General features: G+C 41.8%; 1 protein-coding gene across 6 annotated transcripts in view; it reads left to right on the forward strand.

The window, feature by feature from the left end:
• Positions 1 to 27,294, forward strand: part of LOC100671588 (S-adenosyl-L-methionine-dependent tRNA 4-demethylwyosine synthase TYW1) — a 183,187-nt gene that overhangs the window by 37,608 nt on the left and 118,285 nt on the right. For 2 of the 6 annotated variants that reach the window (XR_010323721.1, XR_010323720.1), the window contains exons 8-11: positions 2,213 to 2,330; positions 7,465 to 7,517; positions 15,160 to 15,218; positions 15,790 to 15,908. Coding sequence is in view for 4 of the 6 variants with exons in the window: in XM_010596312.3 (XP_010594614.2) it covers positions 2,213 to 2,330; positions 7,465 to 7,517; positions 15,790 to 15,908 (290 nt within the window). In the remaining 2 variants the exon portion in view is untranslated. The other 4 variants (XM_010596312.3, XM_064296079.1, XM_064296080.1 and 1 more) reach the window with 3 other exon arrangements.

Raw genomic sequence — 27,294 nt, forward strand, 5'->3', positions numbered from 1 at the left:
AAAGTGATCGTACCATTTTACATTCCCACCAGCAGTGCAGAAGTGTTCCAATCTCTCCATAGCCTCTCCAACATTTATTATTTTGTGTTTTTTGGATTAATGCTAGCCTTGTTGGAGTGAGATGGGATCTCATTGTAGTTTTGATTTGCATTTCTCTAATGGCTAATGATCGTGAGCATTTGCTTGTGTATCTGTTAGCTACCTGAAAATCTTCTTTGGTGAAGTGCCTGTTCATACCCTTTGCCCATTTTTTAGTTGGGTTGTCTTTCCTGTCTTTTTAATGACCATTTGCTTTCTTCATGTATGATGTCCTTGATGTCAGCCCACAACTCAGTCTAGTCAGCAGTCATTAGTGTTCAGCATGTCAAATGTATTCTTGAAATGATCTCTGAATTCAGGTGGGATATACTCAAGGTTGTATTTTGGCTCTTGTGGACTTGTTTTAGTTTTCTTCAACTTCAGCTTAAACTTGCATATGAGCAATTGATGGTCTGTTCTGCAGTCGACCCCTGGCCTCCTCCTGACCTCTCCTTTTTAAAAAATTAAAATATTGTTTTACACTTTTTATGTGGAGACGGACGAATATAGTGAATCTCTGATGTCTTGTTACCCAGCTCTGTCAGCCATTGATCAGTGGCGCTTCGTCTCCTGTCCACCCTTCATGTATCCTCTTCTTTAGAAGATTAGGAGTCCCTGGTGGTGTCAATGGTTAGCACACTCCTCTGCTCACTGAAAGGTTGTAGATTAGAGTGCACCCAGAGGCACATTGGAAGAAAGTCCTGCAAGTTACTTTTGACAGATCAGCTATCGAAAATCCACTCTGACATACACGGGGCCGCCACGAGTTGGAGTTGACTCAAGTGCATCTGACGTACTGGTGGTATGAGTTTGAAGCAGACCTCAGACATCATAGCATTTGTGCAGTGTTTTCATTTTTTGGTAGAAAGGTTATTATTGTGACTTTACTCACTGATTCCTTGGGGGCTGGATGGTTGGGCATTTAAAACAGATGAGCACTGAGGGCTTGACGTAGGCTGCTGCCAAGGTGGTGAGTTTTTTGAATTTCCGTAGCTCTTAGTAAGGTCTGATGAACGTCCTCTCTAAAGTGTGATATAGATTGTATACTGTCTTGACGTTATTAATTGGCACTCTGCCATCTTGCAAAAGGATTTTGAGATAGCTTAAAAATATATATATACATATAGTAAGATTGAAAAAGGCGTTCCTGGATGGCGGAAATGGATATGTGTTCGACTACTTACCAAAAAGTTAGTGGTTCAAACCCACCCTGAGGTGCCTTGGAAGAAAGGCCTGGCTACCTACTTCCAAAAAATCAGCCATTGAAAACCCTGTGGAGTGCAGTTCTACGCTGTGCACATGAGATTGGTATGAGTTGGAGTTGCCCTGATGGCCACTGGAACAAAGATTTAAAAAAAAGAGGAAATTCGTCGAAGGGTGAACAAGGGTCATGTTTGAATATGAAGCGAGTTACACGGGATACACATACAGGCATGATGCACGGTCTTACACGGTGATCAGAGGTGTGCTGCTGAGCGTTCTAGCAGCCAAGGTCAAAATCAAACCCAGTCAGTTCTGCAGTATCCCTAAGATTTACTAAGTGCATCTTTTTCTACCACTGGAGAGAAGTGTCCTGCCCGGGCTCCTCTAAAAGGGGCCATCGTGTGGCAGGTTAGGGGTAACTTGGTCTCTGAGCAGATGGCTGTAGGCACTCTGAGGCCTTTTTTCCACTTGTTTTTGAGATTTGCAGCTGTGGTAACCCAGCAGTAGCCATCATTTATTGAGCATCTATTATGTATGAGGCATTGTGCCAGGTGATTTTATTTCGTTAAATCTTCAGAACATTCCTGTTCCATAGATAGTATATTTTTCTTCTTTTTCAAGTGAGGAAGCGGAAATTCAGAGAAAAATAAATCGCTTGCCAAGGTTAGGCAATTATCTGTGCTCAGATTGTTAAAAATGTTTACCACCTAGATAATGAAACTGTTGCTTTATGTTCTGTGGCAAGTGTGTTTGAGTATGAAGACGTGCTTTTTTGAAGATGACCTTGGCATGTCTTTGGGTCGTTGTCTGACCGGAAATTTGATCATTTTGGAGACGACAGGGTTGTGAGCCACGGTGGTCATGATTGGTGTTACGTTATTTTCACTGTATGTTGCCAATGCTGGATTTCATTTGCTTTGTTTTAATACAGAAAGAAAAGGAGCAACAGGAAGAGAAAAGTAGCTTGTTCAGGAGCACAGGGAAGAATGAAGACAGTGAGAGAAGAGCCATGATAACGCCTGCTCTCCGAGAAGCCCTCACCAAACAAGGTGAAAGCCCCCAGGAGTTGCTGCGAGATCACTGTACTCCAGGCATTCTAATTCACTACCCCTGAGAGGAAGTGTAAGACGAGGGTTGTGAGGATGGCGCTGCGTTCTGTTACACATAAGGTTGCTGTGAGCTGGAGCTGGCTCGACGGCACCTAACGACGACAGTAAGAGGAAAAAAGATAATGTAGTTTGTACCTACAACAGGTTAGCGCTCGGCTGCTAACCGAAAGGTTGGCAATTCTAACCCACCAGCTGCTCCATGGGAGAGAGATGTGGCAGTCAGCTTCCGTAAAGATTACAGCGCTGGAAACCCCGTGGGGCAGTTCCGCTCTGTCTTGTAGGGTCGCTGTGAGTCGGAATTGACTCGGTGCCACACAACAGCAGCCGGTGTCTGGTTGGCCCTGTGCCTGTGGTACAGTGGCACATGGCGCTGCCTGAAGAGCCTATCTGTGACTCACTTGAGTGTTGGCTGCCTGCGCCAGGAAATTTCTTCTTTTCCTGGTTTATCAGGCTGTTACCAATAGTGCAGTTCAAGCATGCAAATGGAAAGTGCTATTTATCACTGGGTTCTTTATACCCAAATCACTGTTCATTAAGGGAAGACTATTTAATGCGGAAAAACTTATATGGTATTAGGCGGAATTAATTAGGAGTGTTTTATGTAGAAGTACCTTATCTGAATGTTTGTGGTCATACCTAATTAAGGACGCTGTAGTTAAATGAATGGCGTCCTGATGGCGCAGTGGTTGAGAACTCAGCTGCTAACCAAGAGGTTGGCAGTTCGAATCTACCAGCCGTTCCTTGGAAACCCTTCGGGGCAGTTCTGTTCTGTCCTATAGGGTCGCTATGAGTCGGAATCGACCCGACAGCAGGGGTCAACGGGTATAATTAAATGAATAGGTAGTAGTGGTGGCATCCTGTAGAAGAAAAGTGTAGTGAACCGAGAGCCAGTAGAATTGCCTCCTTCCCTCCTCCTCCTTTCCTTCCTTCCGTATTTGTCGAGGATCTTTTATGTGAGAGTCCTGGGAATGCAGAGGAACACAGGATACGGGATCTCCTTCAAGGAACCATCAAATATATATTCATATATATATATATAGTTTTTTTTTCCTGCTTTTTAAGTGGGATATTTAGACCATTTACATTAATGAGAGCCTGTGGGAAGCACAAATGATTATGTGCTCAGTACTAACAAAAGGTTGGCGGTTTGAACCCACCTGGAGGTGCCTCGGAAGAAAATCTTGATCTAATTTTTTTTTTTTTAATAATAATAATTTATCGTGTTTTTGGTGGAAGTTTACACAGCAAATTAGATTTCCGTTTAAGAGTTTCTGTACACATTGTTTGGTGACGTTGGTTACATTTTTCACAACATTTCAAAATTCTTATTTCTATTCTTTACTTAAACATTTCCATCAATCTAGTTCCTGTGCGCGCCCCGCCCCCCCATCTTTGCTTTAGGGTAAATGTTAACTCTAGTCTCATAGAGTTGATTTTTTACAGGAGCCCAGTACTCACTAGTGATATTGTTTATTTTTGGATCCAAGATGTTATTAGCTGAAAGGCGACCTCCAGGAGTGGCTCTAGTTCTAAGTTTAAAAGGTGTCACAGGGCAACAGTCTCAGGGGTTCTTATAGTCCAGCAAGTCTGGGCCTTTTTTTAAAAAAGAATTTGAGGTTCGTTCTACATTTTTTTCCCATTCTGTCCAGGACCATCTGTTGTGTCCCTGGTCAGAATGGTCGGTAGTGGCACCATCTAGTTCTTCTGGTCTCAGGATAGACGTGAATGTGGCTCACATGGGCTGTTAGTCCTGTAGATTAGTTTCTTCTTTGGGTCTTTGGTTTGGTGATCTACTCTGGAAGGTTGCAGCTTTGAAAACCCTGTGGAGTGGGGCTCTACTCTGTCTACTCGAGGTCGTTGTGAGTTAGAATCCACTGAATAGCAACTGGTTAGGCTTTCTTGGTTTATGATTGGCTTAAATCTTTCATCTTGATATTTGTTTTCTACTGTCTTATTCTTCCATTTCCTTTTTTTCCTGTTTCTCTGCCTTCTTTTAGATTAATTGAATTTTTTTTATGGTTCTATTTTATTTTCTTCGTTGGCTTATTGCCTATTACTCTGTTTTGTTATTTAGTGATTGCTCAAGGTATTACGTGATGCTCCTCTGTTACAGCAGAGTAGATCTCTGAGTGGTACTCTACCACTTCCTGTATAGTGGAAGAACCTTACAATAGTGTGCTTCCGTTTTCCTCCTCTCAACCTTTATACAGTTGTCATACGTTTTGCTTTTATGTCAGTTGTAAATCCTGCACTACATTGTTATTTTTGTTTAAACAGTCAGTGGTCTATTAAAGTTTTAATTAATTAGGGAAAAATCTTACGTATTTGCCCATGTCGTTACTGTTTTTGGTGTTCTTCATTTCTTTGTGTAGACCCACATTCTAGCTGATATCCTTTTCCTTCTGCCTGTAGCACTTCTTTCGACATCTCTTGTATTGTGGGTTTGTTGGTAATGAATTTCAGCTTTCGTATATCCGAAAAAGGCTTTATTTTGCCTTCATGAAAAAAAGTTTTTATTTTGTTGTTGTTACTGTTGAGAATATACACAGTAAAACATAAAACAATTCAATAGTTTCTACATGTACAGTTCAGTGACATTGATTATATTCTTTGAATTGTGCAACCATTCCCACCCTCCTTTTCTGAGTTGTTCCTTGCTCATTAACATAAGCCCACTGCCTAAGGCTCCTGTCTAACCTTCTGAGTTGCTGTTGTCAGTCTGATTGCACATAGATAGATCTTAAAAGAGCATAATGTTCAAGGCGGACATTTTTTACTAGGTAAGCTAGACTGTTGTTTGGTTTTCGGAAGATTTGAGAGGATGTTTTTGGTTTAAGATTTGGAGGTTATCGCAGGGCAATAGTTTCGGGGGTTCACCCAGCCTCCGTGGCTCCAGAAAGTCTGGAGTCCACGTTTGCCTTCATTTCATTTCAGAACTTAAAGCCGTTATCCCTCTGTTCTGCTTGCGTCGCTTCTGATGAGAACTCTGGAGTCATCCTTATGTTTGTTCCTTTGAATGCAGTTTTTCCTCCCTCTGGCCACTTTTCAGATTATTTGTCTTTATTCCTGGTTTTGAGAAGTTTCATTATAATGGTCTCGATGCAGTTTTCTTCATGTTTCAAGGGGTTCATTGAGCTTCTTGTATATGTGGATTTATAGTTTTTATGAAATTTGGGCAAATTTTGGACATTACTGCTTCAAATAAGGACCCCTGGTGGCACAATCGTTAAGCACTTGGCTGCTAACCAAAAAGTCGATAGTTCGCACCCGCCAGCTGTGCTGTGGGAGAAAAGACCTGGCAATCTGCTCCCATAAAGATCACAATGTAGGAAACCCTATGGGGCAGTTCTCCTCAGTCCTACAGGGTCTCTGTGAGTCGGAATCAACTCGACTGCAACAGGTTTTGGTTTTTTAATAGGTTCAATAATAAAATTAAAAAAATTATTTTTTTATTATTGACCGGGAGCATCTTTTCATATGGTTCTTGGCCATTTGAATATTCTCTTTGGAGAACTGTCAGTTCAAATCGTTTACTCATTTTTTGATTGGATTGTTTGTCTTTTTGTTGTTTAAGTTGTAGAGCTTTTTTTTATATATTTTGGATTAAAAAAAAAAACCGAAAACTGATATTAGACCCTTATTGGATATGTGGTTCCTGAAAATCTTCTCCCAGACTCATAGGTTGTCTTTTCACCTTTTTTTATAAAGTGCTTTGATGAACAAAAGTTTAGTTTTTATGAGGTCCTATTCATCTGTTTTTTCTTTGGCTGCTTGTGCTTTTCTTGTTATCTGGGGATCTTTTAAATGTTTATCTCTGTCTGAGAGTAACTGTTCAGTTGGACTCAGCTTCATCTTCAAATAGTTAAGCTGTGCTTTGTGAACGTTTACGTGCAAGATTTTTATGTAAATATGGAAGGGGGTAAAAGACAAAACCCTGTAATGTTGCCCCTAGAGAACTGTAATCCACATTGACATTGTTCTGTTATTTATCACACACTGTTACTGTGGATGTTTGATCAGCCCCTGATCCACTTATGCCATCGTCAGGCTGTGTTTCTCCGTTTGCCTCACTTGTCTGCAAGTCAAGAGTCTTTTTTTATGCAACAGACCCATGGTAATTATGACTTATTACTTGAAGCCTCATGAGAAACTATTAAATGCTTGCTGAAATCAGAATGTTCTACTTGTGTGCTCTGGCCTGGCTATTTCCATGCTTCTCGTATCTTATGTGGCTCCAAATTATGAAGCGGAAGAGCCCTAGTGTCACAACGGTTAAGTGCTTGGCTGCCAGCCAAAAGTTTGGCAGTTCGAACCCACCCGGCGGCTCTGCAGTGGAAAGACCTGGCAATCTGCTCCGGTAAAGACTATAGCCTGGAAAGCCCAGTGGGGCAGTTGTGTTCTATCACATGAGGTTGCTGTGGGTCAGAATCGACTTGACAGCACACGAACAACAGCAGCAAGGCTGTGCAGCGGTGCTGAGAATTCATACTAGGTTGTAGGTCCTAGAATCCAGTTCCCTTTCCTTTTGGGCAATGTTTCTTTGTCTTAATCTCCTGGCACCCATCTGAGTCTTCATCTTTTTTTTAAAGATTACAGATGCTAGTCTCTCAGTCCTTCGTTTGAAATATATTGCTACTTGTTTTTGCTTTATAGCCCGGCATATGGTCCATTTTTATAAATTTTCCATGAGTTTGAAAAGAAGGTGAGTTCTGTAGGTGCTGGGTGTAGTGCTCAGCATCTGTGCTTGATCAAGCTTGTGTGTTGTTAGATCTTTCAGAGCTTTACTGATTTTTGGTCTGTGAGATCTGTTAGATACTGAGAGAGATTTAAACCTCCTGTGATTTCCCATTGGCCTTTGTTTCTCTATGTATTTTGAGTTTGTTATTAGAAGCAGGTACATTTTCAATTGTTTTCTCATCCTGTGAACTAAACCTTTAGTGTTTTCGGCTGCTGGGTGGTTGACTGCCATGATTTAAGCAGAGAAAAATGATTTTGTAAAAATTTTAAAACTAGCTTTTGGCATAGACTTACTTTGAGTCAATTCAGTTAATATGTTCCCTGTTTTTCCATTCAGGATATCAGTTGATTGGGAGCCACTCTGGGGTGAAGCTTTGCCGGTGGACAAAGGTACCAACTCACTTTTATTCAAATGTTGTTTCTGTTTTATTCAGCTTTTATATGGCTATTACATGCAAGCAATGACTTTTTCCATTTTTAAAAGTATATTTTATATTCAGTAAAATGCACAGATTTCGAATGAATTTTTAAAATGAATTCAGCGAACGACATTGTAAAACCCATATGGCCACCACCCCAGTTAAGATCCAGACTATTTCCTTTACCCCAGTAAGTTCACTTGTGCCTGTTCCTAGTCAGTACCGTCCTCACCCCAGCTGAGCAACCTGTGTTCTAATTGCTATCACCATGGTTTAGTTTTGCCTATTCTAGAAATTGATACCAAGGAATCATGCAATATGTATGTAGTAATTTTGTGGGTGTCTTCTTTAGCTTAGTATAGTGTTTCTGAGGTTTGTCCACATTGTAGCATGTACCAGGAGCTCATTCCCTTTTATTGCTGAGTAGTATCCCATCGTATGAATATACCAGTTTATTGGTTGATAAATATTTGGGTCCTTTTCGGTTTTGGGCTATTATAAATAAAACTGCAATGAACATCCAGAGCATATTCCAGATTTGTGTTCTAGGTTCTGTGGAATAAACTGTTTATCTCTGATTATGGCACCAATTTGATATTTTGTTAATATATTTCAGTTTAAGGATTAAAACAGTTTTTATATATTTTGAATGGGTTAAGTGTTCATGTATTTTTCAAGTGGAAACCACAGGGTTATGTAAAAAAGGTGTAAACAGGCAGTCCCCAGGTTACGAATATCTGATTTACGTACAACCCGTACTTATGAACCAACCCCTGTAAAGCCTATTATATAAAAAATTCGAGGTATGTACAATGGTTCATAATAACAAACAGGACTACTCTGCAGTGTGCATCAAACCATTATCATTACTGTATTATGTTAAAGGTGTTTACTGGAAATGTTTCTTTAATGCTTTTTATGCATAGAAAGATACACTACATACCACACGGGTAATCCCTGGCTTCCCTGACAGGGTAAGTTCCATGCCAAGCTTTGTGCTGTCTGCCTGGTGTGGACAGTGAGTGGGCAGTGCCCCACCAGGCCCTGAGTTCCGTGCCTTGCTGGACCCCGCCCAGCCCAAGCCTGCCACCTGTGGAGTGGAGCAGAGTGCAGCCTGGCGCTCGGTGTTCCTGCATGGAAGCTGCACGCCTGCTGGCTCGGGACCCCGCGAACCATCGCAGTACTGCAGCCAAGGAGCTGCTGGTCAGATCTGCCTGGGATGCCATGGGGATGCCATGAGAACACCGTGTTAGGGGCTACCTTTCAAAGACCTTGTCGGTTTGCTCAGAAGAGGACTCGGCAGTTTGATGGCCAAAGGGACAGTGAACAGGGTCTCAGCAGGCCAAGCCTTGAGGTGTGTCCAGTTGGGAGGAGTGTCCCGACGGCTGAGGTGGTGCCCCTGCCCCCAGGCCTGGAGGCAGGGGAAGCATAGAGAAGCGTGTGAATAGACAGAATGTGATATGGACTAGTGGGTGCCAGATGTGTGGGAATACTGCTGGATCGGGCACTTTTCGGAACTGGGGAGAAGGCAGAAAAGGCTCTCAGCCCTGCGCCCTCGGGCCCGGCCCATGCCTGCCCACCCTGCCCTCCCGGGTGGCCCATGGTCTCTGCTGGTGGGAGGAGTGCTTGTTTGATCTTTATCTTGTTGAAGAGGAGGTGGACTTTTTTTACCCATCTTTTCTGCTTCCCTAGGAGATATTGATCACATTAAAGGAAGCATTACCTGAAAGCATTTGACTAACTGACGTTAGATATGAACCATACCTAACTCTTCCTACTTAGGTACAAATTGGACTTAAATTTAGACTTAAGAACAGAACGCGTTCATAATCCGGGGACTGTCTGTGCAATGAAGTTAGAATAATTTTTTTTCCTCTGGGTCGTTGGCATAGAATGTAGTAGATGTTCAGTGAATGTTTATAAAGTGAACATATATTAAATATCTAAAATCAGGATATTTGTCTGCTTTCAGAGAACTACACTGATCGCCAGATGTGGTTTTGGGTGAACTTCGTTTTAAGTTAAAAATTGCTCTGGAGCTATTAGTTATTATGATGAGTGTGAAAGCTCTTTGGAAATGAATAAATTATGAAAGTGTAGGAAAATTTTCCTTTAGGCTTGGAGGTGACCATAATTAGTATAAATGAGGTAACAGACTGTTAAGTGGTGGCCCCCATAAAAGCATGGCTCCCAGTATTCACGCCCTTGTCTAGTTCTCTCTAGGCTTGGCTGTTTGACTTGTTTGGGCCAGTGGGATGTTGGCGAGCATGAAGCAAGCAGAGTTTTGATAGTGCTTGCATCTTGAGGCTGGTCCTCTTGGAGTGTTTCCTCTGGGAACCCCGCTACCATGCTGTAAAGGCCAGTCTAAACTGCTGAAGGAGGAGAAGGAGAAGCTAAGTGAAGGACAACCAAGGTGCCCAGGAGCATCAGCTGCAGATGCTGAGTTAGGCCTTCTTGAGTGTTCTTGCCTTAGCCAGACTCCGTCACATACAGCCACATGTGGTGGAAAATCTATCCAGCTGAGCCACAGAACTGTGAGAAATAACACATTGCACACACACTGGTTGCTGTCCAGTTGGTTCTGACTTATGGCAAGCCGAGGTGTGGCAGAGTAGAACTGTGCACCACAGGGTTTCAGTGGCTGAGTTTTTGGAAGTAGACTGCCAGGCTTTTCTTCTGAGGAGCCTCTGGGTGGACTGGAGCCTCCAACCTTTTGGTTAGCAGCCGAGTGCGTTAACCGTTTGCACCACCGAGGGTGTGTGAAGGAATAGACTGGGGCATTAAGCCTCTGAGTTTTGGGGTAGTTTGTTTTGCAGCAGGAAGTATCTGAAGTATCTGAACCACATGATACTGGCTACTGCATCAGGCTGGATTCTCTAGAGAAGCAAAACCAGTGAAGCCTATATATATAAATATGTACACAGGGAGATTTATTTCAAGGAAATGGCTCACACCATTGTGGAGGCTGGCAAGTCCCAAATCTGTGGGTCAGGCATCAGGCTGGATGCTTCTCCTGACTCACATGGTTGCAGGGGCTGACGAACCCAAAATCTACAGGCCAGGTGGCAGGCTGCTGGCACACGTCCTAAGAACCAAAGGTCAGAGGATGACAAGTTAGATGTAGGATTGAGAGAGAGAGCTTTGCCAGAACATCCATATATATTGGATGTGGACCACACCCCCAAGGAAACACTTCTTATATTAGATCACAAAAATGGAGAATAATTACATAATACTGAGAATCATGGCCTAGCCAAGTTCACATGTAACATTAACCATTATTGTCCACCCCTTGTCAACTCGGCACCTGTACGCATCTCCTTAAACCATACGTAATCTCTAAGGACAATTATAAAGTCATACTTGTGAGTGACATGATAAAACTAACATGCATATAACCAAAAACATGCTAGCCCCATATACGTCTTATATTTTATAAGTGATGGGATAAGGGAGGGAAGAAAACAAAAATGTTTGCTATATATGTATATGCGTACATACACATGTGTGTAATAAAACAAGGAAAAATACTCATAACAGTTACAGTCCTTGTTTCTGCAGCTGGTCATGTGGTCGTAACTGGTATTTAGTACTACTTTCTTCTACCACCCATTCTGTATTCTCTTTGCCCTCAGCAACTACCTCAGCTTGTTGTGATTCTTTGCCTGGTGGGTGATCCAAACCTTCATTCCTGAAGGGTCTGGGCCATTAGTAGTTATATTGGATTTGGGTTGCTGTAGTTTTCCATTGTCTTTAATCACAGGGTATGGTAGTACTAAGAAACGTCCTAAGGGATCTCCTGCATTCCAGACGTACTCTTCTTTACCTCTGTTATACAGTATCATTTCGATTTCCCCTTGGTAATCAGGATCAATCAAACAAGCCAAAATGGTAACTGTCTTCTTTGCCTGTTGATCCAGAGGCTCGAGGAGCCCAGAGTGGCCAGTGGCATTCTTAACTTCCAATTCAGTGAAATTAGTGTTGTGTCTCCTGGTGGGAATATTCCTCCCTTTGAAACTAAGACCTCCAGACCCACAGAGCATAAATCACAGGGATAGGAAGCAAAAATTTTGTGAGTGGGTCACTAGGGGTTATAGGAGTGGGGGCACTGCCATTTCTACCCTTTGATTCCAAGACTTGTGAATCCTGGCTGTGGGAAAAATAGGACCATATATTGGATGCTGGTTCAGAGCACATATAGCCTCCTGTAGAGCATCGTCCCAACCCTGCAAAGTGTTGCCACCTAGCTGGTACCGTAGTTGTGTCTTTAGAAGGCCATTCCATCATTCTGTCAAGCCAGCTGCTTCAGGATGATGGGGAGTATGATAAGATCAGTGAATTCCACGAGCATGGGCCCATTGCTGTACTTCATTTGCTATGGAGTGAGTCCCTTGATCCAAGGCAGTGCTGTGTGGGATACCATGATGGTGGATAAGGCATTCTATAAGTCCATGAATGGTAGTTTTGGCAGAAGCATTGCATGCAGGGAAGCCAAATCCATACCCAGAGTAAGTGTCTGTTCCAGTGAGAACAAAATGCTGCCCTTTCCATGATGGAAGTGGTGCAAAGTAATCAGCCTGCCACCAGGTTGCTGGCTGATCGCCTCAAGGAGTGGTACCATATCGGGGACTCAGTGTTGGTCTCTACTGTTGGCAAGTTGGGCACTCAGCAGTGGCTGTAGCCCAGTCGGCCTTGGTGAGTGGAAGTCCATGTTGCTGAGCCCATGCATAACCTCTGTCTCTGCCACCATGTCTACTTTGTTCATGAGCCCATTGGGCAATGACAGGAGTGGCTGGGGAAAGAGGATGACTGGTTTCCACAGAACATGTCATTCTTTCCACTTGATTATTGAAATCCTCCCCTGCCGAGGTCACCCTTTGGTGAGTATTTGCACGAGGCACAGAGATCTTCAGTTCTTTGGCCCATTCAGAGTGGCCTAGCCACATGCCTCTTCCCCATACCTCCTTGTCACCAGTTTTCCAATCATGTTCCTTCCAAGTCCCTGACCATCCCGCCAAACCATTGGCCACAGCCCATGAATCAGTATACAGCTACACATCTGGTCATTTTTTCTTCCAAGCAAAGTGAACAGTCAGGTGCACTGCTGAAGGTTCTGCCTGTTGGGAAGATTTCCCTTCACTACTGTCCTTCACGGAGGTTCCAGGAAAGGATTGTAGTGCTGCCACTGTCTACTTTGAGTAGTGCCTACATATTACACAGAACCACCTGTAAACCAGACATGAGCTTTCTCTCTCTCAGCCTACTGATCATAAGGAACTCCCCATGAGGCCATAAATGCAGACTGGTAGAGGGAATGTCAGTATGACAGGAGTGGAGACCAAGGGCATTTGGACCACTTCCTCATGCAACTTACTTGTGCCTTCAGGTCCTGCTTGGGCCCAATCTCATATATACCACTTCCATTTAATGATGGAGTGCTGCTGTGCATATTTGACTTCATGACTCAGTGGGCCTTATAACAAAAACCCAGTTTGTGATGGGCACCTCAGGCCATATGGCAACTTGATGGCCCATGGTTAAGCATTCAGTCTCTCCTACGGCCCAGTAACAAGCCAAAAGCTGGCAGGGCTTTATGCCAAAATCCTAAGCATCTGCGCTGTGATTCAGCAGTAGGGGCCTGCCAGAGATTCCAAACAGCATCTCTATCTGCCACTGACACTTCAAGCACCATTGGATCAGCTGGGTCGTTCGGCTCAAGTGCTTGCTGGATCATACGGCAGAGCTGCTTGCACGGGAGCCTGAACCCATTGCAGAGTCTTCTTTTGTTCTGGGCCCCACTCAAAACTAGAAACTTTTCGGGTCACCTGATAGATAGGCTGGAATAGCACACCCAGATGAGGAATATTTTGCCTCAAAAATCCATAGAGGCCCACCAGGCATTGTGCCTCCTTCTTAGTTGTAGGAGGGGCCAGATGCAACAGCTTATCCTTTCCTTTAGAAGGACTATCTCGACATGCCCCACACCACTGGATCCCTAGAAATTTCACTGAGGTGGACGGTCCCTGAATTTTTGCCAGGTTCGTCTCTCACGCTCTTGCCCCTGAATGTCTTACCAGCAAGTCTAGAATCATTGACACATTCTCCTTACTAGGTCCAGTCAGCATAGTGACATCAGCATAATGGACCAGTGTGACATCCTGTGAAAGGAAAGGCAATCAAGGTCCCTGATGACTTAGGGTGGGAGAGTTGATATACCTCTGAGGTAGGACAGTGAAGGTGTATCGCTGGCCCTGACAGCTGAAGGCAAACTGTTTCTGGTGGCCCTCCAAAACGTGTATGGGGAAAAAGGCGTTAGCCACATCAGTAGCGGCTACCAGGTTTCCGAAAATGTATTAATTTGCTCAAGCAGTGAAACCACACCTGGAAGAGCAGCTGCAGTTGGAATCATCACCTGGTCTCGGTCACAGCTATTCATCTGTGCCGTGGTAGCGCATAAGCGGCCACAGACAACCTGTAAAGGATGGAGGTGGCTGTATTCCAACTAAACTTGTCTTACAAAAACAGGCAGTGGGCTGGATTTGGCCCACAGGCTCTAATTTACCGACCTCTGAGTTGAGTTCACCATCTCCCTCTCACAAATCAAGTGTACAGATAACTTCAAATATGAGAATTAGCACAAAGCCAGTTCCTATGAGGTGGAGGTCAAATATACCCCAGATGGCCACATTCTCCAAGCTGTTCATATGCTACCTCCTGAAATGGTTGGATGTCGACTGAGTCTTTTGTTACATTGACTATGTGTATTCCTTCCGTCGTCTTTTGAGGCTCTGTGTGTTAATTTTTTGCTCTTAGAATCCTTCTGAATTGCAACTTGAGGCTGTATTTTTTCTTCATGATACTCTTGGTCAAAGACAAAGGACAGTTTATTACAACAATAGCAGTAGTGAGAATGTTAGCATTTACTCTAGTTCTTGAGCCCCAGTTCCCGTAAAGCAGCATTGGGAAGGCCAGATAACATCTGCGCATGCTTTACAGGCAAGGAACCCCAAGCATAAGGAACCTGCATCTTTTATTCTTGGCTGTCAACCTGCCTGACCTTTGCCCTAGAGGGAAAATTATCTTTACACCGTCTCCTCACTTCCTGACATAGATAGGTCCCAAAGTCCAGGTCGTTATGTGAAATCGATTTTATTTGAGAATGGGTGATGACCACATCAGATCACAAAATGGAGGACTACTGGATCATTGTATAACTGCCATGTCACATCATTACTTAACTGCCAAACCACTGAGAATCACAGCCCAGCCAAGTGGACACGTAACCTTAACCATCAAAGCCAGCACCTCATTGTTACTGCTAGACGTAGGTCATTAATGTGCCAAATAGATTTTTTACTATTGTCGCACATGCGAAATGTTGGATAATGAATCAACATGTGAGGAAAAGGTGTGTTATACTTTGTTTCTTATATACACCCTTCTTGTTTCCTCAACAATCTCAGTATGTATGAATTCCACTCAATTCAGTTGACATAGAATATGCCCCCTGATGTTATTTCATACCCACTCTCTCGTATTCACAGCAGAGGTGCCCCTTCAGAGCTGTGCCGCCATTTCTGTAAGCCTGTCTCATCCATCCCTTGGCATTACAGGTAGTCCCTGACTTAAATGGAGTTCCGTTCACACCACTCCATCGTAAGTCGATTCTGATGTAAGTTGAATACCTCGTTTTTTTTTTTTTTCATTATTATTGCCTTTTATTATCAGTATCTTTATAAATCTGATCTTTATTTTTCTTTGGGGGTTGAAAACATTATGTATAAACTTACAGATACGATGACATCCGTATTTACGCACTACAACATTGTAGGTGGTATTTATTCCTAACAACAAGATGTACAAAAAAAACTAAAACAGACGGTCATAGGTGCAGTTTGTCGTAACTCGAATACGTTGTAAGCTGGAGACTACCTGTGTATATTATTAGACTAATATTATTTGAAGCAGTTGTGTGGATTAGAAAATCAAAGCATCAATAATCTTCCCTGTGGAGCTTTTGGAATTACTGAGTCATACGTTTCTTGTACTGGGTCTTAGAAAATCCAGAGCGCTCTCAAAATATTATAATGCTGTAATGTTAATTTTCTGAATCATGTAGATACCAGGAGGAGTATTTATGGTTACGAAACACATGATTTCTTCTGAAAGACGATGCCTTGATGTTTTGTTTTTGTGCTTTGAGGATTTTATTCAAATTATCATTTGTTTTTTACTTGTCACAGTCAATGCTCCGAGGGAGAGGAGGTTGCTATAAACATACGTTTTATGGCATTGAAAGCCACCGCTGCGTGGAGACCACCCCCAGCTTGGCATGCGCAAATAAATGTGTCTTCTGTTGGCGGTAAGTGAAGACCAGTGGCTGTGGTGACCAGTGGCTGTGGTGACCAGTGGCTGTGGTGCCCAGTGGCTGTGGTGCCCAGTGGCTGTGGTGACCAGTGGCTGTGGTGACCAGTGGCTGTGGTGACCAATGCGTAATGATCAAAACTTGTGCCCTGATTGGACCCCTGGTGTTGCGTTGGTCCAGAGCTGCGGCTGCCCACCAAAAGGTTGGCAGTGCGGATCCACCAGGTGCTCCTTGGAAACCCAGTGGGGCAGCTCTAACCTGTCCTATAGGGTAGCTATGAGTTGGAATTGACATGACAGCAGTGGGTTTTCCTGCACTCAAAGTTAACCGAAAGCTCTGTGGTTTTTCTAATTAATCCCCTTTTCCATTCTTAGTCTTATATATTTGTGCATTTGGTTGTCTTTTCTTGACCAGATTTACCAGGGGCTTTTGGAGCCCTGGTGGCACGGTGGTTAAGAGCTATGGCTGGTAACCAAAAGGTTGGCAGTTAGAATCCACCAGCCGCTCCTTGGAAACCCTATGAGGTGGTTCTACTCTGTCTTACAGGGTCGCTATGAGTCGAAATCGACTTGATGGCAGTGGGTTTGGGTATTTAGTTGTCAGTTTTTTAAGTCTTTTTGAAGAACCATAGTTTAGCTTTGTGGATTCACGATATTATGTCTTTGTTTCACTAATTTCTATTCTTTATTATTATTTTTTCTATAAGTATATTCGTGCTCTTTTTCTAATTTGAGTTGGACAGTGAGTGTGTTAATATTCAGTCTTCTCTAAATCTTTAAGGTTAGATGTTTCTCTCTAAATACTTCTTTAGCTATATTCCATAGATTTTGATTAGTAGTATGTTAATTATTCAATTGTAAATAGTTTCTAGTTTCCATTATGACTTCTTTGTAAACTCACAGATCAATGAAGTATTTTGAAAATTACACATAAATTAGATTTGGGGAGTTACATTTTTGTTATTAATTTTTGACAAAATTATATTGTTCTAGAACATAATCTCTATAATATAAATTATGTATATACATACATTATTTGAAATTTTTTGGTTAATTTTTGCAAATCTCTGATATGTACGTGAGAAGAATGTATTTTTTAAATTGTTGGGTAATAAAAAAGCAATAAAGTCTGTTCTGTGTTACTGATGAATTGTGTCCTTATATTTTAGATGCGTTGTTCATAAACAAGTGTTTCTATGAATTGATTTTTTAAATGAACTTCATTGAAGTTTAATTTACATACAATGAAATGTACCTATTTAAACCATACAGTTTAGTGAGTTTTGGTGAATGTGTACACACGTGTACCCACAACCACAACATTTGGGACATTTTCATCTCCCTGTGAGGTTCCTTTGTGCCCCTTCCCAGTCAGCTACCCTCACCCCACCCTGGCCCCAGGCAAGCACTACTGCTTTATGACAGTATAGATTATTTTTGCCTTTTTATAGGCTTGCATAGAAATGGAATCCTACAGTATGCACTTCCGTATCTGGCTTCTTTTGCTGAGCAGAATTTTTGAGATTCATCCATGCTGTTGTGTGTGCCTATCAATAGTCTGTTTCTTCTTACTGCTGAGTAGTGTTCCATTGTATGGCTGTACCACGGCTTGTTTATCCATTCACCTCGTGGTGAACATTTGGGTTGTTGCCACGTTCTGGCTAAAGCTGCGGTGAACACTGGTCTGTAAGACTTTTGTAGACAAATATTTTCTTGCATAGACACCTGTGTGTGGAGTCTTTGGATTCAAAAGTCGATTTGGATAGCTTGTCTTTAGCTGGTGAGTGATTATTTGTATTGATAAATATGGATACATTGATCAATTACTGATAAGTATTTATTTTTATTCTGTTATTTAGTGCTTTCTATTTACCTTGAATTTTCTGTTATTTTTTTCTTCATCTCTTTTTCTAAGACTACTTTTATGCTAAAGTACCAGTTTGGGTATTTATCTGTGGGAGATTATATTGCTGTAAATACAAACACTTGGTGGTGTGTTTGAGATGGCTACAGTCCATCATATGTGGAATCAAATCTTTTAAATGACTTGAGAATTTGTAAGTGAAAGAAGATGCCTGAATTGTAGAAATCTTTTTTGAACTTCTTACTGTTAACCTGTTTCTGCCCTTCACTGCTGACTGCATGCTCTTCAACGCCTCAGCTCTTTACAGGCTGACTACCATCATGCCTACATTGTTACTCATTTTGTTGTGATCCCTGTTGACCTCCTTACCATCCAGTCCAATAGAAGTGACTTAAGTCTCACTTTCGTTGATCTTTGTAACAAAATTCAGCTACAAGACCCTATTGGATTCAGTTACCCCAATGTCTCCTAGTTTTTTCCCTCTGTGACCCTTTGCCAGCTTCTCAGTTTCCCTGTTAGCTCTTCTTCAGCTTGTTTTTTGCATGATGCGTTCTCTCTGACTCTGTCCTTGGCTTTTTAAAAATCACTCTACATTGTACTGGTAAGAGTGGTAAACCATCTCCATGAAGCAGGCAGTCAATGACAGGGTTATTAACCATCCCATAATAGTTGTTTTTCAGAAAAGTCTAGTCTTGCTACGTTTTCGTTACAACTTTTACAGCACTTCACCATGATTGGTTGAATCCCCAGGGGCACTGACTCCGAATCTGCCCGCTCTATGACCTTCCCAGGGTGACAGTAGCGAGCTGTCACCATTTTTTTTAGGGCTGTGCACAATATTTTTAGAGCTGTGCACAAAAGCTCATTCACTAAGATTATGTGGACTGCGCTGTTCCTGCATATGCATGTCCCTCCCTATAAAAGGAGCCAATGTGCCCTGGTTCAGGGAGCTGGCAGCCTTAGGTCATGAGACCCCGCCTGTCTCCCGGTTTGCCAACTGTGAATAAACCTTTCTGTCCTTCAACCCTGTGCCTGGCTGACTTCAATTCGCTAGTCTGCTTGATGAGAACCTATTCTGATGGCTTCATTGACATCTTTATATTCTTTATCTTTAACTCTGTTCTCCTTCCTGGGCTTTTATTCTCTTTTTCCAATTGAATATATTCTCTCAGCTGATTCACAGAAACTTCAAGCCCAGCTTGTCCACGGTGGAATTTATTACGTTCTCTGCTGACCTGTTCTTCCTGTTCAGTTCCTGTTTTGAATAGTGGCTCCATTAGCCATCCAGTGGCCCAGGTTGGAAATTTGTTCTCCCTTTCCCTAAAATTCACTACATTCATTTGTTTACTGGTTGATTTTGTATTAAAGTCAGCACCTATGCAGCTTTGTCCCTTTCTCTCTGTGCTGTTTTGTCACAAACTGCATCTTTATGTAATGCTTTTAATAGAAATTTATAATTCTTTTATGCCTTCATCTTATGTAGAAAACAAAAAGGAGTTATAAACCAAAAACATACTAATACTTGTTTTGTGTTTACCTATGTAGTTACCGTTACCAGTGTTCTTTATTTCTTTGTATCATTTCAGGTTACTGTCTAGTATCTTTTCATTTCAGCCTGAAGAACTCCCTTTAACATTTCTTATAGGGCAGGACTGCTGCTGACCAACTCCTTCAGTTTTTGTTTGTCTGGGAATGTCTTAATTCCTCTTTCATTTTGAAGGAGTTTTGCCGTGTATAGAATTCTTGCCTGACAGTTTTTTTTTCTTTCAATAATTTAAATACCTTTCTGCTGCCTCTGGATTCCATAGTTTCTGCTGGGATATTGGCTGTCAATGTTATATTGAAGAAACCTTGTATGTGACAGATTGCTTCTCTCTGCTGCTTTCAAGGTTCTTTTTTTTTTTTTTTTTGGCTTTCAGCAATTTGATTATCATTTTAAATCATTGTGGGACTCTTAAGTTTATCTTATGCGGAGTTTTTTGAAGTCCTTGAATGTGTAGATTTATGTCTTTTATCAAATAATGAGTTTTGAACATTATTCCTTCAAATATTATTTTACCCCCTTTTTTCCTGTCCTTGTGTGACTCCCGTTATTCATATGCTAGTACCCTAGCCACGGCTGCTAACCAAAGGTCAGCAGTTCAAATCCGCCAGGCGCTCCTTGGAAGCTCTATGGGGCAGTTCTCTGTCCTATAGGGTCGCTATGAGCTGGAATCGACTCGATGGCACTGGGTTTTACTGGATAGTACCCATCACGGTGTCCACAGGTCTCATGAGAGCTGTTCATTTTTCTTCGTTCTTTTTCCTTCTCTTTGGAGAGGGTAACTGCGGTCGATTATCTTCAAGTTCACTGATTGATTATCTTCAAGTTCACTGATTGTTTCTTCTTCTGATTCCTGTCTCCTGTTAAAACACTAATGAGTTTTTATTTCAATTACTGTATCTTCAGCTCCAAAATTTCTCTTTGTTGACATTTTTTAATTGTTGAGACATTGTTCTTGTTTTTCTCGGCTCTTTGTCCATGGTTTCCTTTAGCTTTTTGAATATATTTAGACACTTGATTTAAAGCCTTTTTTTTTTAGTAAGTCCAGTGTCTGTGCTTCCTCAGAAAGTTTCTGTTCATTTCTCCTGTGATGGGCCAAATTTCTTGTTTCTTTGCATGCTTTGTAATTTTTTTGTTGGAAATTGGAATTTTGTATATTACGAGGGTAACTGTGGTATTCAGATTTTCCCGCTTTCACAGGTTTTTTTTTTGCTGCTTGCTCTGGTTTATAGTTGTTTGTTGAGGGACTTTTCTAATCTATTTTTTGTAAAGACTGTATGCTTTGTTTTGTATTGAGCCTAAAGTCTCTGTTCTTTTAGCTAGTGGTCATTTAGCATTTTGACAGAGATTTCCTTGAATACCTGGAGAAAAACAACAACAACAACAAAGAAGAATAAGAAGACTCTCCCAGTCTTCTGCAGATGGACCGTTGGGATGCTCCTTCAGTGTTTAGCCAGGCCATTTACAGCCCCTTAGCCTTCAGTTCCTACTATCACTGAGCCTAAGATCGGCTGTAGGTGAAACTTAAGGCCTTCTTAGGTCTTTTCTGAGCGTGTGTCCTGTCCTGGTGTGTGGGGGTTCCTAACTCCCCTAGTATATATATGATGGTCCTTTCCCTGGCCTCAATTCTCCATGAAGGAGCCCTGGTGGTACAGTGGTTACACACTCGGCTGCTAACTGAAAGGTCAGCAGTTTTAATCTACCCAGTAGCTCCGTGGGAGAGAGACCTGGTGATCTGCTCCTGTAAAGATTACAGCCTAGAAAATCCTATGGGGCTGTTCTTCTCTGTCTACGTTAAGTCCGCGGCACCTAACAACAACAGTTCTCTGTAGACTCTCTCTCCTCGGCTTTTCCTCTAGGCTTGTCGGCCTCGACTGTAATCCTTTTCCCCAGGCAGGTTGTTCATTTGCCTTCGGTGTTTTTGAGAAATGCCCTCTACATAACAACTCCTGCTAGAGAAAACAAATGCGAGTGCCTTGTGTTACTCCTTTAGGCATGCTCCAGGCAGGCCAGCACAGGCAAACACAATTCTTTGAGAACAAGGGCTCTTGGAGCCAAGGACCAGCTTTTCGCCCTGGGAAGGTGGGCTGCAGTCCTCAAGATCGTTGCCAAGCGGTGGCAGAAGGATGAAGCAAGGACAAGTAAAAACGCTCCCCTACTGTTTTCAGTTGCCTTTTTCTTGTTTCGGCGTTACTGTGGTTGCTGTAAATCTTTGACTGTCTTTACAGTTCCGACAAAGCTGATTGTCACAGTTCTTAATGTTTTTTTTGGTTTTTCTATTAAGCAATGGGACCTTGGAGTGACCTGTTGTTGTTGTGTGCCGTTGAGTCAATTGTGACTCCTAGTGACCCCGTGTCTTCCAGAGTAGAATTGCTCCGTAGGGTTTTCTTGGCTGTAAGCTTTATAGAAACAGATTGCCAGGTCTTTCTTCCGCAGAGCTGCTGGGTGAGTTTGAACCACCGACCTTTTGTTTAGCAGCTGAGCGCTCAACCATGGCGCCACCAGGGCTCCTTTGGAGTGATCTACTCCACTATTTTCGCTGATTTCACTCCTGTCATTTGCTTTTAAATTCCATCCTTTTTCATACAGAATTTTTACATTTTGACTTCGCTGAAAATGTTAATCTTTTCTATTCTGTGCTTTTTTTATATCTTGTTTAAGATATCCTTCTTCATGCTGATGTCATAAAGACAATTTTTAATATTTAGTGCTAATAAGTGAAGCCATTTTATTTCCTCAGTAGGCCATTAAATCATCTAGACTATGAGTATGATGTGAAGTAGAAATGAAATTTTATTTTCCTGTGTGGGTAACAGAAATGTAGCATAATGGTTAAGTGCTACGGCTGCTAACCAAAAGTCAGCAGTTCCAATCCACCAAGCACTCCTTGGAAACTATGGGGCAGTTCTATTCTGTCCTGTAGGGTCGCTATAGGGGCACTACGAGTCGGAATCAACTCAGTGGCAACGGGTTTGGTTTGGTTTGTTTTATGTGGGTAACGTGTTGACCCAACACCATTTATGTACTGAGTAGGCCGCCCGTTCCGTACGGATTTTCATTGCTACCTTGGCAACAGTACAGGCTCCCACACATGTTCTTCTCTGCTTCTGGTCTTTTCCTTGGTTTTCTGCTGATGCCAGGGGCCGTTCGTGCATCAGGGACCTCCTCTGTGTACTGCGGCTCCAGGCTGACCTACTGTCCTTGCCATTGGCTCCTTCTTCCTGGCTCTCATTGTACAATTTTTGTTTTCTCTGCTCAGCAACACCATTTGGTTCCATCTGATCTTTTCCTCCTGTTCCCAAGTTCATTTTTATCCCTGGAATCTGTTTTTGGTTTCTTTTTGTTTCATGCCCCAGGCACAGTCCAGCCCTGCCTGTCTGCTCGTGTTCAGCCCTGACTCCTGAATTACCAGCTTGGTTCATAAGCCCATGAAGTTTCTAGATAGATCAAGATTTCAGACTTCTGAAATCGGAAAGAGGTCTTTTCTTCCCCTACTTAGATCTTTGTTAGGTTCCTTTTTTTTTTTCTTATAATGGATTTTTTTTTTTTTTTGACATAAATGGAGAAAAGAGTGTAATGAACCTTCATGTCCATTTATCAGCGTATAGTCAGTTGTGTTCTATTTGCTTACGCTGTTGTTGTTGGGTGCCATCAAGTCAATTCCTACTCATAGTGACCCCATGTGACAGAGTAGAACTGCCCCATAGGATTTTCTTTGCTGTAATCTTTATGGAAGCAGATTGCCATGTTTTTCTACTTCGAACTGCTGACCTTTCAGTTAGCAGCTAACCATTTGTGCCATCAGGGCTCCTTGTCTACCCTAGTCCTCACTATTTTGAAGCAAATCACGGGCATCATACCATTTTATCTGTACATACTTCCATCTGCAGATAATGTAAACTGTAAAAAAAAAAAAAAACCTTTTTAAAAAGTATAACCACAATCCCATTATCACATGTAAAGTTTTTTTTTTTTTTTTTTACATGTGTACTCTTTTCTGGTTATCAGGGATATAATGAAAAAATTGAAGAGTATGCCTTTAGGCATCCTGTGAAATCAGTGGTTCTCAACTGGGGGGCAAAATCATGCAATTGCCCCCCCCCCCCCGGGGACATTTAGCAATGTCTGGAGACACTATTGATTGTTACAACTGGGGGTGGAGGAGTGTGATGGTTCTGGCATCTGGTCAGGGATACTGCTGAACATCCTATATTGCACAGGACAGCCCTCCACGACAAAGAGTAGTTCAGTCCAAACTGTCAGGAGTGCTGAGGTTGAGAAACCCTATGTCTGGTGGTCCACAGAGAAGGGGAGAAATAACCATGTGCTTTTTTGTCCCGGTTCCCATTGCTTCACACTTTGTGCCAAGTGTGATACCTAATCCCTTTTTAAGATTCTTGACTTAAGTAGTTGCTTTTTTAGTATATTAAGATTCAAAGAAAATAACCTGCAGCTTTCTGAGCAAAAAGATTGAACATAGACCAGTTCTTTTTGGTACAATGATTCTGTGTATTCCTTCCATCTTCTTTTGATGCTTCCTATGTCATTTAATATTTTCCCGATAGAATCCTTCAATATTGCAACTTGAGGCTTGAATATTTTCTTCAGTTCTTTCAGCTTGAGAAATACTATGTGTGTTCTTCCCTTTTCATTTTCTAACTCCAGGTCTTTGCATATGTCATTTTAATACTTTGTCTTTTCGAGCTGTTTTTAGAAATCTTCTGTTCAGGTCTTCTAATTCATCATTTCTTCCTTTCGCTTTAGCTACTCTATGTTCAAGAGCAACTTTGAGTCTTTTCTGACATCCATTTTGGTCTTTTCTTTCTTCCCTGTCCTTTTAATGACCTCTTGGTTTTTGCATGTATGATGTCCTTGATATCACCCCACAGCTCGTGTAGTCTTCGGTCATTAGTGTTCAGTATGCCAGATCTGTTCTTGAGGTGGTCTCTAAATTCAGGTGGGATATATTCAAGGTTGTACTTTGGCTCTCATCGACTTCTTTTAATTTTCTTCAGTTTCAGCTTGAACTTGTATATGAGCAACTGATGGCTTTGTAGTGACTATGATACTGATGATACTGAGCTTTTCCATCTCTCTTTCCGCAGATGTAGTCGATTTGGTTCCTCTGTGTTCCATCTGGAGAGGTCCACAGTGTATAGTCGCTGTTTATGTTGTTGAAAAAAGATATTCACAGTGAAGAAGTCGTTGGTCTTGCAAAATGCTGTCGTTCATTCTCCTGCATCGTTTCTCTCACCAAGGCCATATTTTCCAATCACCAATCCTTCTTTGTTTCCAGCTTTCACATTCCAATCACGAGTAATTATCAATGTATCGTTATTGCATGTTCAATCAATTTCAGCCTGCAGAACGTGGTAAAAATCTTCAATTTCTACATCTTTGGCCTTAATGATTAGTGCCTAAATTTGAATAATAGTCATATTAACTAGTCTTCCTTATAAGCATATGGATATCATCCTACCACTAACAGCGTTGTATTTCGGGGCAGATCTTGAAACGCTCTTTTTGACGATGAATACAACACCATTCCTCTAACAAGTTGTCATTCCTGGCATAGTAGACCATTTGATTGTCTGATTTAAAATGGCCAGCACCAGTTCATTTCAGCTCAGTAATACCTAGGATATTGATGTTTCTGCATTCCATTTCATATTTTGACAATTTCCAATTTTCCTAAATTCATACTTTGTGCATTCCACATTCCCGTTATTAATGGATATTTGTAGCTGTTTCTTCTCATTTTGAGTCATGCCATCTCAGCAAATGAAGGACCTGAAAGCTTGACTCCATCCACATCATTAAGGTCGACTCTGCTTTGAGGAGACAGCTCTTCCCCAGGTGTATTTTGAGTGCCCTTCAACCTGAGGGGCTCATTTTCCGGCACTATATCAGACAGTGTTCCGCTGCTATTCACAAGGTTTTTACTGGCTAATTCTTTTCAGAAGTAGACTGCTAGGTCCTTCTTCCTAGTCTGTCTTAGTCTGGAAGCAAAATCGCACATTTACCTTCAAAGCATTTTGCCTGAATGTGATTTGTAGTTAGCTTTAAGGCAAATTCAAAGTATGTGACTCATTTCTTTTTATGAAAGTGAAAATTTTGTACTTTAAAATTTCAAATTAAGAGTTATGCCTGTCTTGAACAACTAACCCAAGTAAAAATTGGGCAAAGCTTCTGAATAGACAGATCTCCAAAGAAGACACACAAATGACACATGTAGACGTGCTAAACATCATTAGTGATCAGGGAAGTGAGATACCACTGGGATGCCTGTAAGAGCCCTGGTGGTACAGTGGTTAAGCACTTGGCTGTTAAATGAAAGGTGGTTGATTTGAACCCACTAAGTGGCTCTGCGGGAGAAAGGCCTAGCAATCTGCTCCCGTAAAGATAAGGCCAGGAAAACCCTATGGTGCAGTTCTCTGTCACATGGGTTTCCTATGAGTCGAGATCGACTCTGGCACCCAGCAACAGCAGTATGCCTGTAATAAAAAAGACATGAGTACTGGCGAGAATGTGGAAAAATTAGAACCTCAAACGCTGCTGGTGGGAGTGTAGAATGGTGTAGCCACTGTGGCGTACAGTCTGGGAGATTCATTAGATATACAGAGAAATTAATATCTGTATGAGCGTATGCGTAAAGACGTGTGTGTCTGCATGGGTGCACACACTGACTGCCCTATGCACACACGTGTACATGTTCACACACAAACGGTAGCAGACTATAACGTTCTGTACCTCGCTTTTTTTCCCCTCACTTTATGGTGATTTTTTTCACACCAAAGTGCATAAAGATTTAGAACCAGATTTTCTAACCTAAATTAAATCATTGTTTAGAAAGCAGAAGGGAAGAAACATGTTTAAAGGGCATTTTGTTTTGAAAGTTGTTTCTAAGGAGCATTCCATCCACACACACTTCCTCATGTAGGATCGTAATGTAATTTTAGCTGCAAAATAATCTTTTAATTTTGATAATTTTTGCTTGAACTAAGATTTCTTCAAGACATTTATCTTTATTTATTTTGCCTCGTTGAGAACACGTGCTGCCTTGGATCATTGCTTTAGCTTTACTTGATCCTTGTACTGCTAGGGTGTTCAGAATCACACATTTACCTTGAAAGCATTTTGCCTGAATGTGATTTGTAGTTAGTTTTAAGGCCAATGACCTTCACCATCGCGGCCCCCTCCCCTTCCCCCGTTTTTGATAGGTTCTTATGCTCTGGTAGAAGCTACATATCAGACAAAAAACTAAACCAAATCCCAAATCCCCTTTGGGTTTTTTCTTTTAAAGGACTGGTGATTAGGCATTAAGTACGTATGTGTGGGGATAGAATCAATCAAATGCAATTTAAATTTGTGAAGTTATATTTAAAATCATTTGTAAGATCAAGAAAAAGGAGAGGTCCAACAAAGATTAAAAAGATAAAAAGTATCAATGAATTTTTGAAAACCTGGGGGGGGAGGGGAATAGACAAATTCCTAGTAAATGTAGGTTATTCAAAGTAATCCATAAGAATGTCAGCCTGAAATCCAAACCAAACCAAACCTGTTGCCACTGAATCAATTCCAAACTGTAGAGACCCTAGAGGACAGAGTAGAACTGCCCCATAGAGTTTTCAAGGAACGGCTGGTGGATTTGAACTGCCGACCTTTTGGTTAGCAGCTGTTTGACTTAACCACTGCACCACTAGGGCTCTCTAATTGAATCATAGTTAGAAATACCAGAAAGAACCAAGCTCAGATGGTTTTACAGGTAAGTTCTAGCAAACATTCAAGGAAAAGGAACTCTTTTTGAGAGCACAGAAAGAGGGAACACTTCCCAGCTGATTTTGGGAAGGCAGTGTAACCTTGATACCAACCTAGAGAAGAACAGCATGAATAACAAAAATTGCAGGGTAGTTTCTCTCCTGAGCGTAAATGTAAAATCCTACACAAAATACTATAATCCTGAGTCCAGCACTGAAC

The sequence above is a fragment of the Loxodonta africana genome, chromosome 12 (genome assembly GCF_030014295.1).
Source record: "Loxodonta africana isolate mLoxAfr1 chromosome 12, mLoxAfr1.hap2, whole genome shotgun sequence".
Taxonomy (NCBI): Eukaryota; Metazoa; Chordata; class Mammalia; order Proboscidea; family Elephantidae; genus Loxodonta; species Loxodonta africana.